The sequence below is a fragment of the Saccopteryx leptura genome, chromosome 5, assembly GCF_036850995.1.
Source record: "Saccopteryx leptura isolate mSacLep1 chromosome 5, mSacLep1_pri_phased_curated, whole genome shotgun sequence".
Lineage (NCBI taxonomy): Eukaryota > Metazoa > Chordata > Mammalia > Chiroptera > Emballonuridae > Saccopteryx > Saccopteryx leptura.
The window spans coordinates 204,014,055-204,029,504 of NC_089507.1; the positions used below are offsets into that span (position 1 = coordinate 204,014,055).

The 15,450-nt window shown below is 45.9% G+C and overlaps 2 protein-coding genes across 3 annotated transcripts in view; one reads left to right on the forward strand and one right to left on the reverse strand.

Annotated features, from left to right (window-relative positions):
* SLC2A10 (solute carrier family 2 member 10) overlaps positions 1-7,873 on the reverse strand; it is a 170,632-nt gene extending 162,759 nt beyond the window's left edge. For both annotated transcript variants that reach the window (XR_010751762.1, XM_066387605.1), the window contains exon 1: positions 7,510-7,873. Coding sequence is in view for 1 of the 2 variants with exons in the window: in XM_066387605.1 (XP_066243702.1) it covers positions 7,510-7,513 (4 nt within the window). In the remaining variant the exon portion in view is untranslated. The remainder of the gene's footprint in view (positions 1-7,509) is intronic.
* Positions 7,874-11,789: 3,916 nt separating this feature from the next.
* TP53RK (TP53 regulating kinase) lies at positions 11,790-15,200 on the forward strand. Its single transcript, XM_066387609.1, has 2 exons — positions 11,790-12,164; positions 14,100-15,200. The coding sequence occupies exons 1-2, from the start codon at positions 11,882-11,884 to the stop codon at positions 14,576-14,578; spliced, it is 762 nt and encodes a 253-aa protein (XP_066243706.1). The 5' UTR covers positions 11,790-11,881; the 3' UTR covers positions 14,579-15,200.
* Positions 15,201-15,450: the final 250 nt, after the last annotated feature.

Genomic DNA, 15,450 nt, shown 5'->3' on the forward strand with positions numbered 1-15,450 from the left:
TCTACTCATCCACCTACTTCTTCCTTCATCCATTTCCCCATCCATCCATCCATCCACTTCATCCACTCACCCAGCCAGCCCTCTACCCACGTATCCATTCACTCCTTCCTTTACCCACCCACCCCTTCATCAATCTATTCAAGCTATTCACCTATCTATCCATTTACTTTTGATTTTAGAGAGGGAAGAAAGGAGAGAGAGAGAGAGAGAGAGAGAGAGAGAGAGAGAAAGAGAGAGAGAAACACAGATCTGTTTTGTATGTGCCCTGACCAGGGATTGAACCGCCAACCTCTTGTGCTCAGGACAACACTGTACCCAACCAAGCTATCCAACCAGGGCTATCTATCCATTTATTGACCCATTTTTCTACCTCATCCATTCACCCATCCACCCAACCACCCAACCATTCATTCAGAAACTTATTTATCTGGCATCTACAACATGCCAAGCTATATTCTTGGAGCTGGCAATACAGTGGTATTATCAAGGACCTGACCTCTTAGTAGAAAAAGGCAGATGATGAATAAATATATCTTCAGGTGATAGGTATCATTTATAGAAGCAGGGAAAGGGGATTGAGAATGAAGGAGGAGGTTCCATTTTAAATAGGGTAGTCAGCTAAGGCCTCTCTGAAGAGGGAAAATTTGAGCAGCGATCCAAATAAATTGAGGGTAAAAGTCAGATAAAATCTGGGAGAAAAACTTTCTAGACAGACTTAATAGCAAGAACCAAGGCCCTGAGGCAGGGCAGCTTTTGGTATGCTTGAACAATAACTATTAATATTAACAGCTAGTACTTCTATGGTACTAAGTACCATATCCTGTTTTAGAAGCTTGACATGTGTCTACTTGCTTAATTCCTCATTTATAAAAACCCTACAACAGCCTGACCTGTGGTGGCACAGTGGATAAAGTGTCAACCTGGAAACGCTGAGGTTGCCAGTTCAAAACCCTGGGCTTGCCTGGTCAAGGCACATATGGGAGTTGATGCTTTCTGCTCCTCCCCCCTTCTCTCTCTCTCTCTCTCTCTCTCTCTCCCCTCTCTATAATGAATAAATAAAATCTTAAAAAACCCTAGCCGGTTGGCTCAGTGGTAGATCGTTGGCCTGGCGTGCAGAAGTCCCGGGTTCGATTCCCAGCCAGGGCACACAGGAGAAGCGCCCATCTGCTTCTCCATCCCTCCCCCTCTCCTTCCTCTCTGTCTCTCTCTTCCCCTCCTGCAGCCGAGGCTCCATTGGAGCAAAAGATGGCCCGGGCGCTGGGGATGGCTCCTTGGCCTCTGCCCCAGGCGCTAGAATGGCTCTGGTCGTGACAGAGCAACGCCCCGGAGGGGCAGAGTATCGCCCCTGGTGGGCGTGCCGGGTGGATCCCGGTCGGGCGCATGCGGGAGTCTGTCTGACTGTCTCTCCTGGTTTCCAGCTTCAGAAAAATACAAAAAAAACCCCCAACAAACAAACAAACAAAAAAATCCCTACAACATATTATTAGTAGTATCGTCCTCCAAGGCACAGAGATGTTAAGAAACTCTCACGGTCACACAGCAAATAAGTGGCTGAGTTGATGTAGCTAGAAGTGCAGTAGGCTTTTAATCATTGTGCTCTTCAGCAAGGAGGCCAGAGTGGCCGGAGCCCAGCGAATGAGAGTAAAGGGAGATAATGAAGTAAGAGAAGTAGGCAGGGGCCGGATCATATGACGCTTTGTAGGTTATAAGGACAATGATGAATTTCATGGTTAGTGGGGGGAAGCCTTTGAAGGCTTGAACTGAGGACAGAGATGATCTATAGTAGTCACCAGCCAATGGGGATATTGAGCACTTAAAACGTGGCTAATGTGACTAAGTAACTGGGATTTAATTTTATTTAATTTTAATTAATTTAAATGTAAAAATAGCCACATGTGGCTAGAGGCTACTATAGTGGCTGTTCAGTTATACAATTTACTCTGAATTTTTAATTGACATGCTCTAATTTAAATATTTCTGGAAGCATCTAGAGTAATCCAGCAGGATCTACCTCATTCCATGCTAAATCCTAACTCCTTAGCATAACATCCGATCTCCTTCATGTGCTGGCCCCAGCCAAACCACCCAGGCCTGACCACAGCATTCATGACATTACAACCAGATTTAGTAAGTGTTTTCTCTGGACCAAATGAGTGATTGCACGTAAAGCACTGCTTCGTGTAATCAGTCATTTGATTCGCTCCACAACTTTAGAAGGTGGGGTCTGTATTATCTACGAATGCATAGTGGTTCTCAAACTTTCTGAAGTCGGGTCGCATTTAAAATCCTACAAATAATTGTAGGCGCACTATATACAAATTTCTGAGAAATATGTTATAATAATTAAGTCAAATAGTAAAGAAAAAATATAAAGTCCAAGCATGCTTTTATGGTAATTAAACAAAATAAATATGACAAAATTAAATTTATTCTGACATTAAAAAACATTTTTATGTGGCCCTGGACAGTTGGTTCAGTGGTAGAGCGTCGGCCTGGCGTGCAGAAGTCCCGGGTTCGATTCCCGGCCAAGGCACACAGGAGAAGCGCCCATCTGCTTCTCCACCCCTCCCCCTCTCCTTCCTCTCTGTCTCTCTCTTCCCCTCCTGCAGCCGAGGCTCCATTGGAGCAAAGATGGCCCGGGCGCTGGGGATGGCTCCTTGGCCTCTGCCCCAGGTGCTAGAGTGGCTCTGGTCGTGACAGAGCGACGCCCCGGAGGGGCAGAGCATCGCCCCCTGGTGGGCGTGCCGGGTGGATCCCGGTCGGGCGCATGCGGGAGTCTGTCTGACTGTCTCTCCCCATTTCTAGCTTCAGAAAAATACCAAAATAAACAAAACAAAACATTTTTATGTTACATTTTTTGAATTATGCTTTTTAGAATTCGTAAAAAAGAGGAGTTAAAAAATAAAAAACATGACAAAAAATTATCCTTTTATATATATAGATACATTCTTAGTAAGATTTAGTAAATTTGGCAGGTCCCAGCGCAAATGTGTTAAGTTTTTTCATTCTTGTGTTTATGAGAAACATGAGCCTGATGTGTCCTAGCGATTTCTTCAATGTTTGAGCATATATTTGTAAGGCAAACTCTCATTTCCTCATCAATACATTAAAGAATTCCTCTCTTTTTACTCTTAATTGTGTTGAGGGTAGAAAATTCTAATTCACATAAATAGGATGTTGAAAATTGTAGTAAAATGCTCAAAGCTTTTTTAGATATTGCCACATATTCTTCTTTTATAGAAATCCAAAAGGCTTCAAAAGATCATTCCTTATGTTTAATCATCAATCCACGATCAGTGGATAAAGCTGCCAGTTCTTCTTCTTCTGTTAATGTTAAACCAAAATCACTTGAAGCTTCCATTAATGGGTTTCTAATCCAATCGTATTGTTCAGTGTTAAGTGATGAAAAATGCTATAAATTAAATTCTTCCCGTCAGTCTTTAAGTCCTATTTTATTTACACAACTTTTGCTCACTTCCAGAATCAGATTCTTCAATATCATGCTTCTTTTTGAGAAATCTACCCATTTTATTTGGGTGTATTTATCTAAAAGTAATATAATGATGTGTTAATAATATAATAATGTTGTGTTAACAAAAAGAACAGTACTTCCGTAATGAAATGGTATAATAAAGTAACTATATTTATTTTTATATCTGGGCAGATGCCGCGAACCAGAGCAGCTAGTAATTCCAGGTCCTGAATGAGAACAGTGTGGAATTAAGAAAATACATGGTTGGGAGGGCCCTGTAATTGCTGTTAGCAAGAACAAAGCACGCCCAAAAACCACATCTTGCTTTATTTATAGGGCAAAGTGGGACATTAGCAAATCAATGAGATTTGATCATGTTTCCAAGGCAACCCAAGAATTTTACCAAGTGCAGAATACCCCCACCACACATATTATTTTAACTTTACACCAAACAAAGGATAGAAGAAACTTGCCTCCAGTCTTTCCGGGGAACATGGCGGGTAGTGTAAACAATCCGGCACTACAGCTTAACAGCCTTTGCAACCTAATCAGGCAAGTGAGGTGGGAGGTTGGGCAGACTGTCAGCTTACAGCCAATTCCCCACACCTCTGTCCCTCCAAAATCTAAACTCCAAAAACCCAGTTGGTTTTTTGGTCCCCAACAGGCACATATTTCTCTGGAATACTATAGGGTGCACCCTAGAAATCTTCTAGGGTGCACCAGTGAGAACCACTGGCATAGACTGATAATCAGAGAGGTGAAGTCACTTGCCTAAGGTAAAAAATAGTAAGCAGCTGTGCCTAGATTCAAAACCAGGCTATCTGGCTCCACAATCCCTTCTCTTCCACTATAACTATATATCACCTATTCATCCATCATCTATCTATTCATTCCATTATTCCATTAGAAAACCCTGGCTTAATATGATGTAACTCTGTTTTCTTTCTGCCTCTCCATCTTCCTTAGGTAATTTTTGTGCAGGGGGAGGCTTTTCACAGGTGGAAAAGTCCCTCCCCTCCTGCTTACCCTTCTTCCCATCCCCCCTGCCCCTACTGTGCCCTGGCTGACTTTGTCCTACCTGTTCATGACCATCAGTAAACACCCTGGGGAATGAGGCTGCCCCGTCTTCACCCTTTGCCCCACCTCCCTCAGTCTTGGAGCTTACTCCCAGAAAAGAAGGTTCTTCCAGGCCATGTGAGGTAACCAAGAAAAAACACAGAGTCAGTTTGCTATATCCTGGGTTCCTCTTGAGGTGAAATGGAACTCAGCCAGAGCGCTCAGAGGCAAGGTTGACTGACTACAGGTTTTTCTGGAAAGCACATCAGAACAGATTCCAGTTCACAGTGTTAAGAGCACAGCAAAAATAAACAGGAGATGAAACAGTCACAATAATCGGGGTCATCTATCGAGCATCTCCTCTATGCAACTTTAGGTGCCTTTTCTCAGTTCATCTTCGTGACAGCACTAGGTGCTACTGCTACAGTTATGTCCATTTTACAGATGAAGAAACTGAGGGTTGGAGTATTCTCACGGCTGAGAAGCGGCGGGATTGGGACTCAAACGCTGACCCACCTGACTCTCAAACCCACATACTTAAGAACTTTGCTGAAATGACTTCAAGTAAGAAGGACCAATCAGAGATGTGTGGGGTGTGAGAGAGAGAAGGGACACAGGGGACAGAGGTGGAAGTGGGGAGTAAAGCTCCCAGGAAAACTCCACGTCACAAAACATGGTGAAATAATTCGCTCTCAGGAGCCATGAAGGACAACCTCAGAGGAGTCAGGGCGTGATTCCCACACGTCTTCCTCAACTTTCCAAGCTCCGTTTTTCACTTCCAACCAACCCTGCATTCTCCCTTTATTTGCTCACTCCATGTCGTGATGTACTGATGTGCCTAGCTTCAAAACCAGGCCTCCTTATTCAATGGACAGGACAGGACAGGCAGAGACTTGCTGTGTGTTTCCAGGATCAGGGTAGTATTACCATGTGGCACTCCAGGGGCTGTATCATGGGCATTTGAACCTAATCTAATGCTACTCAGCAACCAGAGGGATCCTGTAGAAGCTTAAGGCAGGCAGTGTCATTCTGCTCAAAGCCCTCCAAGACTCCCCATTCTCTCTGAAAATAGCCAAAGTCCTTACAGTGACCATCCAGACCCTGCAGAATCGGCCTCCTCTCACTCTGCTCCTCCAGCCGGCTGCACCAGCCGCCCTGCTGTTCCTTCTCACTCCAAGCACATCTCAACTCAAGGCTTTTTCTTTCTAGCTATCACCTTTGCTGCAGAAGCCTTCCCTCCATTTCCTCGGCTCTTGGATAACACATCACCTTCTCATGAGACCTCCCCTGGCCCTCTACTTAAAATTGCCACCTCCCCATAGCATCCAGTGCTTCCTATTTCCCTTCTCTGATTGTTTTTCTCCACGGTGCTTATCACCATCTGAAATAACTATATATTTTACATATTTATTGGTCTCCAATACCAGAATGTCAGCCCCAAAAGAAACAGGAATTGTTTGTTTGTTTAGCTATCTCCCTGATACTCAGGACAGTTCCTGGCACATAGTAGGCACTCAATAAATACTTGCTGCATAAATGGGTGATGGAAGGAATGACTGAATGGATGAATGAATGAATGAATTCTGAGGATGTATTGGAATCCAAAGAAAAAGGATCTTTGCTCTTGAGCATTGGTGAAGTCCAGGGCATGGAAGTGGTCATGAACAGGAATAGAGCAAATTCTGGAAAAATAAGGACTCTGGAGCCAGAGCTGAAGTTGGTCAGCAGTTGTGCCATTACTCTGTGTGTGAGGCTGAGTGGCACAGTGGTTAGGAATGCAGACTGTAGCCAGAGTGTTGAAGTTCTGTCCTAGCTTTTCTTCTTTGCAGCTGTGTGACCTGGTGCAGCTCACTTAACCTCTCTAAGCCTCCTTATCTATAAATGAAGATAATGGTAATACCCACTTCATATACCTGCCTAACTTATAGCCAGTATAAGCTATTATGATTCTCCACCGAACAGCCCAGAGTGAGTTTTTAAAATACAATTCAGGTTATGTTCCACCCAAGCTTAAAACCCTTCTCCAGCTTCTCATGTCATTTGGAATAAAATCCAAACTTTTCACTGTGGCCTACAAAGTCCTACATAACTTTAGCCCTTGCCTACCTCTCTGACCTCCGTTCCACTGCTCTCCCCTTCCCCACTGTGCTCCAGCCACACTGGCCTGGACCACACTAGCTCATTCCTGCCTCAGGGCCTTTGCACTTGCTGTTCTTTCACCTGGAAGCTCTTCTCCCAGATCTTAGCAAGCCCACTTCATTTGAATGATGTCTCAGCTCCAATTCCGTCTAGTCGGGGAGGCCCTCTATTCCTGCTTACCTAAAGAACAAGCTTCCCTCATGGCTACCACACCACCTCCTTTTCTGTGTTACCCTGATTCCCCAGCCTGTGAACCCATGTCTGCCACACAGTAGGTGAATGAATGACAGAGTGACCCTTTGAGGCTTCTTAATCCAGAGAAAAATATCAAAACCTTGGTTCCCCTTAGCAACAAAGAAATTCTCTACTCCCACACACAATTCTGCATTCTAATCTCCTCTGTGTCCCTCTGTTGAATCACCCAGAGTGGAGGCTTTGTCTGTTTGGTTCAGGGCAGCATCCTCAGGCCTGGCGAACAGAGGTGTTCAGTGAACTGATTAATGAATTTGCTCCTTGTGGAGCCTCTATTTCTTCATCTGTAGAACAGAACAATTTCACTTGCCTGGGCTTGTTGGAAGGCTAGAAGCGGTCAAGAGCGGGCCTGGCCCAGAGTGAGCGCTCCATATTAAGTAAGGAGCATGCTCAAGTCACTTTTTTTCTGGGCAGAAAGGAACGTGGAAGGAAGTGCTACCAAGTCCCTTCCCAGCCCCCAGCCAAGGCCTGTGCGGGCTCCCCACCGAGTGGGCGGTATCTGGTCCGAGTGTGCAGCGAGGGGCGGGGGGCACGCGCACCGATGGGGTCGCGGGGACTCCCGGGCGCGGCTGCGTCTGATCGCGACTTACCCATGGCGAGCAGGACCCAGAGGCGTGCTGCGGACGCTGGGGGGCCAGGCCCTCATCCCCAGGCCGGAGTCCCTGCCAGAGGCCGCCGACAAACTTTCTAGCCAGCCCTCCTCGGTCCCTCCCTCTCTGCCTGCCCGCCCCCAGCGCTGGTGCCACGTAGGCCAGCCCTGGCCCCTGTGCTTGGAGGCGTGACAGAGGGGCGCCTAGGCCTGGCTGGAGCCCCCATTCCCTGTCCTGCCCCAGGGTGCTGCCCGCTGGCATCCCTGTTGTGGGCCCCCACATCCATCCCCCTCCAACACCCACAAGAATGAGACTTCTCAATCACTGCCGGCCACACTAGTCTGGTCTCCAGCGTGCGCGCGCACACACACACACACACACACACACACACACACACTCATGCCTCTACACTGAAGGGGGCACACACATACCCCCTCAGCTGCTCAGACACCCTCCCATGCCCTCATCCTCCATTCACTGCACACAGGTTTGGACGCCTCCCAGGTGACCACAGGCACAGTGCTAGGCCTTGGGGGTGAGCTGGGAGAACAAGACAGATTTGTTTGTTCTTGTGCAATCTGTTTTCTAGTGGGGGAAGAAGAAAGTTAAATAACGAACCAGAGAAATGCCAGCTAGTGATCAAGGCGAGGTAGAGAATTAAACTAGAGTGATGGGGTAGGCAGGCACAGGTGGTCGCCTTCACACAGGGGTCTGGGTAGGCTGCTCTGGGGAGGGCATATCTGAGTTGAGACCTTGGGTTCCAGGCAGAGGAAAGAGCAAAGGCAACAGCCCTGTGGGGGGAGGACCTCATGGAATATTAAGGAGAGGAAGGAAGCCAGAGTGTCTGGAGCACAGCAGGGGACAGGGAGAGTGGAAGCCGATGGGGCCCGAGAGTGGGGTTGGCAAGGGCCAGATCATTGAAGGCCTTGGGAGGCCAGGGTCAGGAGTGTGGGTTTCCTTCCAACTGACTCAAGAAATAATTGGGGCGTTCTAGTAGGTTATAGGGAGCAAGGGTGGAAATGGAGGACCTTTTGCAGGCGAGAGATGGAGTTGATTTGGACTAAGGTGAGGGTGAGCATGGAGGTAAGTAGGCAGATCAGGGATAGACTTGATAAGCACTTACCGATTGCAAAACGTGCAGCTTACTTAGGGCAGGAAAAGATAACCAGAGTTTGGGCTGCATGATGCTTCAGGTGCTCATTCAGCATCCATGTGGAAATAGGTAGGGTGTTCAGTATAAGAGTTTGGTGTTCTGGAAAGGAGCCAGGTTGGGTATACCTCCTCTAATTCTGACTTTCAGGCAAAAACACATGTACAAGCTCAGCACGTACATGGCCACAGGCATATCTCAATGCATGCTCATACACTGACACAGTTATTGACATGGGTCACATACCCTCACCCAGCAGGAACTATGTGCCACAAACACAACCAGGCATCTCAGCAAAGAAGACAGCATTGGCAAAACCTTCTGAGCCAGGGGACCCCTGTACAGTTCCGAAAATAATAATAGCTGGGACAGTTTGAAAACATGGCTCCAAAATTCTTTGTTTTCTCCCTTGAAATCTAGGTGGACTTGTGACTGCTTCAACTAGTAGATTGCAGAGTAGCACTTGTGACTGCTGAGGCTGGGTCACTGGCACACTGGTGCCGGGAGCCCCAGGCCTCTAGGAAGTCTGGCTCCCCTGGGCCGCCATGCTGTGAGGAAGCCCAAGGCTATGTGGGGGTGCGCCATTGGTTAGTCCTAGGTTTTGAATCATCCCAGCACTGGTTCCAGAATGAGCCTTCAGATGACCCCAGCTCCCAGTATCAAATCTTTCCAGCTCAGACCCTGGGCCTTGTAGAGCAGAAACAAGCCATCCCTACTGTTCCCAGTCTGGATTCATAACCCACACCTTTTATGAGTATAATTAAGTGGTTGTTTTAAGGTGCAAGGTTTTGGAGTAAATTGTTATGCAGCAAGAGTAACTGGAACAGTAGCTTAAACTATTGAGAGATAATTATGTACTTTGATTTAAGGTGCAAAGTTTTGGAGTAGATTGTTATGCAGCAACAGTAAATGGAAGAATAGCTTAAACTATTGAGAGATAATTATGTACTTTGATTTAAGGTGCAAAGTTTTGGAGTAGATTGTTATGCAGCAACAGTAAATGGAACAATAGCTTAAACTATTGAGAGATAATTATGTACTTAAACTATTGAGCAATAATTGTATATTTTGATTTAAGCACTTAATATATTAGATCACTATTAACCCTCACAACTACCTAATGAGATAAGAACTATTACAATTCACCCCCTTCTTACAAATGAGGAAACTGAAGCAAAGGGAGGTGAAGTAACTTGCTTGCATAATAAACGAGTGAGTAAAATAGAGTTCAAGGACATAAACGGGTATAGCACTGAGCCGGGAGCCAAGCCCAGTCATGGGGAAATCGGGCACTAATCCATCATGCTCTGCTGCCTTTCTGGCATGGAGAGGAGCCCAGGGAGGCCTCTTGGCCATTGCCATGTGACAGTTCTTCCTTTATCTGTGTTTGTAATTGTCACCAGGAGACCTGGTACAGCAAGTGTTCCATTCTTGTGAGGTAAAGAAGTTATATGGTAAAACAGAGCATGAAGCCCCCAGATAGTCTTTAATCTCTGTGACTTGCTTTAAGTCATGAGGATGTTTGCATGCTTGCTGTCATGTTCTTTCTCTCCTAGAGAGCATAGAAAATCCCTCTTTGCTTGTTTTCCCAAATGAGAAAGGGGAAGTTCTTCTAATCAAGCATTTCGGAAGCATCTTCAAAAATGGCTTCATTGAGGATGAGCAGGACCTAGTGACTATTTCTAACAAACAGAATACAGAAAAAGTGAGGATGTCATGTTAGAGATTAGTTTATAAAAGACAGTGACATCATATTGCTCATCCTCTCCTGATCTCTCACTTGTTTACTTCGATGAGCCACCTGCCATGTCTAAGCTGCCCAGTGGAGAGGCCCACATGTTAAGAAGTGAAAGGGACCTCCAGGCAATGGCCAGTAAGGAACTAAGGCCCATGAAGATAGAAATCTTGCCACTGATCAGATAGTCATAAAAACAGACAAAAAAAAGACAATTTGTGGCAATGCAAAAGAGGTTCACAGGGACACCAGAGTTTATAAAAGTTGGACTTTCCCTCTTCTAAGAAGTCAGGAGGGCTTCCCAGAGGAAGTGACATTGAAGCTGAGAATGAAAGGATATCTAGATGGGTCTAGGCAACAAAAGGAGGGAAGAGCAGTGGGAAATAGCAGGTGCAAAGGCTCTGTGTCAAGAGGGAACTTGGCAAGAACAAAAGACTGAGAGAAGACAATTGTGTTTGAACATCCGAGGGCAAAGGGGAGTTTAGTGGGAGATGAATCTGGAAATCAGACATAATGGTCCCCTGCAGGACCTGGTGGGTCTTTATCCTAAGCACAGTGTGCGTGTGCGTGCGTGTGTGCGTGCGTGCGTGTGTGTGGTAATTGAAAGGTTTTAAACTAGGTTTCCTGAAAGAGATGTAAGAATCAGTCTGACCATAGTAAGCCTGGGACTTGTAAATGTTTGCACAGTGGATTTTCCAAAGGCGGGGTTCAGACAGATTTGGTAACCATAGAAATAGAAGGTTATGTGGACACTAACAATTATGGTAATGAAGCCAAATACTTTGGAAACTGGGCGTTATACATCCAGTTGGTTCATGGTAAGCCATGTGCAGTCTGGGCTGATGGAAGGTGCTGGAAACCACAGTATACCATCACAAAGGGTCTGATATTTGAAAAGGTGACCCGCCCTCTGATGAATGAAATTGCAGGGCTGCGAGTTGGCATCACAGCAACCCTAGGACCAAAGGGTCTTTTTTCAGTACAGTGTTTCAAACAGAGTCCCCACAATAGGGTAAAGAAAACGAGCATATGAAGAGTGTATGCTATCCACTAGGCACCTTCACAAGCAACATCTTATTTAACTTTATTAATAGGCCATTGCCAAAGTAAAACTGGATATCTTCATACTGTAGATGACAAAGCTGAAACTCAGAGATACGTTTTTTGCCACATTACACATTGTGTCGGCACTTGTGGTCACCTCCTTAATGGCAAGTCCGAACTCCAGAAAAGACCTCAGGTTCTGAGGAAAAATTTTTCGCGAAAGGATCCGTAGTTTTCCGGAAAGAACCGAAGAGCTGGGAGGCGGAGCCTCAAGCGTCTTTCCGAGGGGCTTCGGAAAGAGCCGAAAGTTTGGGAGGCGGAACCACGTCCACAGGGCGGAAGTGTCGGCGTTCGATTGGCCGAAGGGAGCCGAGGGTTTCCGGAGTGAGTCGAAGTATCCCCGACAGCCCCGGGACAGAGTCGAGGGGCGTTGAGGCCCAGTCATGGCGGTGACGCGTGAAGTTGCGGCGGAGATGAGCGAGGAACCGGAACCGGAGGCCGATGCGCTGGCCGCGGCCCGGGAGCGGATCCGCTGCTTCTTGAGTGGCCTGGAGCTGGTGAAGCAGGGCGCCGAGGCGCGTGTGTACCGCGGCCGCTTCCAGGGCCGCGCGGCCATGGTCAAGCACCGCTTTCCCAAGGGCTACCGGCACCCGGCGCTGGAGGCGCGGCTCGGCCGGCGGCGGACCGTGCAGGAGGCCCGGGCGCTGCTCCGCTGCCGCCGCGCAGGTGAGGCGGCCCGGCTGGCGGTCGTGGGGAGGCCCGAGGCCCCGGGGCCCGGGCCAGGCGGGTGCGGGACTCCCTTGCCCCCCGCCCCCACCCCCACCCGCCTTCGGTGTGGCCTTGAGTATTTAAGAAATATCATCCTTTCATCCCTCTCGTCATTTATTCTTGGACTTGCAGCGACGAGCATGTGTCCCGGAGCCAGGTAACCTGGTTCAGTTCCCGGCTCTGCCGCTGTCGCTCAACGTTAATTAAGCACGTTGTTGAACCGCCCTCAGCCTCAGTTTCCCCGTTTGTGCCGTCTCAGTGTTCGATCCTTGTCTCTTCATCATTTCTGAAAAGCAGATACAAGTACAAGCACTTGGCCTGGAGCGTGGATTTCTGTTTTCAAATGCCGACATCACTGCAGCCTTTCAATACTTTATTTAACCTCTCAGCCTATGTCCTCACCTGTAAAGGGAAGTCAGTTACAGTATTAATCTCATAGGGCTGCGGGGACCACTAGATCAAGTGTGTATGCCGTGCATTACATTTGAATGTATGACTGGCACGTTGCGTTTAATAAAGTTAGATGTCATTCAATTATTTTTTCATTAAAACAACGTTGTGCGCCAAGGTTACGTGACTTGAAGGTTTATACAGGTGTCGACGGGGTGTAAATGAATCAAGAGGCTTTGCTAAAATTGAAAAGAACAAAGTTTTATTCACGGGTCTTAGAATTTTCAAATTGGAAACACTACCAGGTAACAACACCCAGAGTGTTCGAAGAAAAGAGAAAAGTTGAGAGTTTTTATATTAAAAAGTATGTTCTCGAGAAGACCGAGCCTTAGCCTCTGTTTCTGTCTGAGGTTACCAGATGAAATCCTCTAGATCAGTGGTCCCCAACCCCCAGGCCGCGGACCGGTACTGGTCTGTGGGCCATTTGGTACCGGTCCACAGAGAAGGAATAAATAAGTTATTTCCGTTTTATTTATATTTAAGTCTGAACGATGTTTTATTTTTTAAAAATGACCAGATTCCCTCTGTTACATCCATCTAAGACTCATTCTTGATGCTTGTCTTGTAAGTTCGACAATTATATTTAAAAACACCACAGTTTTTTATGCTGGTCGCATAATTTTATTTTGTGCGTTTATCCGTCCCACCCTAAAGGCCGGTCCGTGGAAATATTTTCTGACATTAAACCAGTCCGTGGCCCAAAAAAGGTTGGGGACCACTGCTCTAGATGAGTGACGGTCTCCGTAAGGAATGTGAGGCAGTCTGGATCAGTGAAAATTCTTTCCTAAATTCTTCAGGGGGTCACCTATAGTATTTCTGCATCTCTCCAGGCATTGATATACAACTGAAAAGTTCAAAAGTTTAAGCCTTTGGACTAGTTAAATTAAGGTAAAATCTGTTACTTACGGCTTCAACCCATTTGATTCCAACCACTTTTGGTCCGCTTGACCATACAGACTCCATTTCAAGTCAGTTTAGTTATACCGATTTCATCTTTCTTTTTTTTTTTTTTCATAGCTAATTAGGAAGGGAGCTGGGATTTGCATTCATCCTTTCTGACTTTGAAGATGAATCTCTAAGACAATATACTGCTTGGCCTCCTGTTGTGTCCTTGTCAGATAGAGCTTTACCTGAGCTATACTTACCCTTCTGGCTTTTTGTTTTTAGTTTTTTTAGGAAATAAGTATGAACGAAGTTCAGTCATAAAGAGTAAAGTTGGAGGGAACTTTGACACTACTAAGTTGTGGGGTGGTTTAAGGCACAGGCACGTGGAGCCTAAGCAAGGGAAACTCAGATCAGTTAAGTTGTACCTTTCTGCAGCGCTGATAAATCTTTTTCCTGAAATAAGCAGATAAACACTATAAAAAGATGGGATCAGTTTTTGAAAGTTAAGTTTACCATTAAAAAAGTCTAATTCAATAACTGGTTATGTATTGATTGCAGGGATATCTGCCCCCGTTGTCTTTTTTGTGGATTATGCTTCCAACTGCTTATTCATGGAAGAAATTGAAGGCTCAGTGACTGTTCGAGATTATATTCAGTCCACTATGGAGACTGAAAAAACTCCCGAAAGTCTCTTCGGCTTAGCCAAGACTGTCGGGCAGGTTTTGGCTCGAATGCACGACGAGGACCTCATTCACGGTGACCTCACTACCTCGAACATGCTCCTGAAACCGCCCCTGGAACAACTGGACATTGTGCTCATAGACTTCGGGCTGAGTTTTGTTTCGGCACTTCCGGAAGACAAGGGAGTTGACCTCTACGTGCTGGAGAAAGCCTTCCTCAGCACCCATCCCAACACGGAGAGTGTGTTTGAAGCCTTTCTGAAGAGCTACTCCACCTCCTCCAGAAAAGCCAGGCCTGTGCTCAAAAAACTAGATGAAGTGCGCCTGAGAGGACGAAAGAGGTCCATGGTCGGGTAGAGAATGCGCAACAGCCACGGGCAGGGAAGCCATTTACTTCACGTGAATCTGAAGGAATGACACGAGGACGGGTTACCTAAGAAAGTGTTGAGATATTTTAAGTGCCGTCTGTGATCACGCTTGTTATGTGTCGTTACCACCTGCAGTCGACTGTTCTCAAGAGCTTGTTATGTACCTAAGCCACGTTCTAGGCAGAACTGAGTATAAAATCTGGGACAGGCTTCTGCCTCAGCTACACGGGCATGGCATTAAAAAACACTGAACCACATAATGAGAAGATTATTCTCTTTTCCTTCCTGCTGAGACAAGAACAAAGTCTCAGTGACAGGGTGTCTTTACCAGCCCTTGAACCGGTGTTGTGTTTTTGTTGTGTTCATTACTTTCCTCTTGAAACCATTTTAGTGGGGTACAGCCAGCATTTTTTAAAATGAAGTAGAATTAGAGACTAGGACATATATTATAAACACTGTTTTATAAGACTTGTTTATACATATGTATATACAGACAAGGATATGTACTGGGTTTTGATGTAAAATATATTTCTGAGGGTTATGGTGGGGGGAAAAAAGAATAAAAAATGTTGCTTAACTTCAATTTCTTTTTTAAAAGTTTTTATATAACATTTTTATATTTGATGCTTTGTAATTTTATGGTTATCTTCTAATTAGGACAGGTGATTAATATAAAGTTCTTTTTAGTTTATATAGGTACAGAAGTGCCTTGGCAATGACCAAAGTTTGATAAAGCCTGGTTTAAGGGAAGGTAGAGGAAAGCTGCATTAAGATACAAAATGCCACTCTTGACCTTGCCCAGCCTCAGCTTCTTGCCCCAAAGAAGGTGTGCATAGAAGATATAGTATATCATACATAATA

Bases quoted from the DNA above. Each gene is read 5' to 3' on its own strand.
- TP53RK (XM_066387609.1), top strand. From the start codon at position 11,882: ATGGCGGTGACGCGTGAAGTTGCGGCGGAGATGAGCGAGGAACCGGAA. The intron at 12,165-14,099 runs GTGAGGCGGCCC...TATTGATTGCAG, and splicing joins GCTCCGCTGCCGCCGCGCAG to GGATATCTGCCCCCGTTGTC.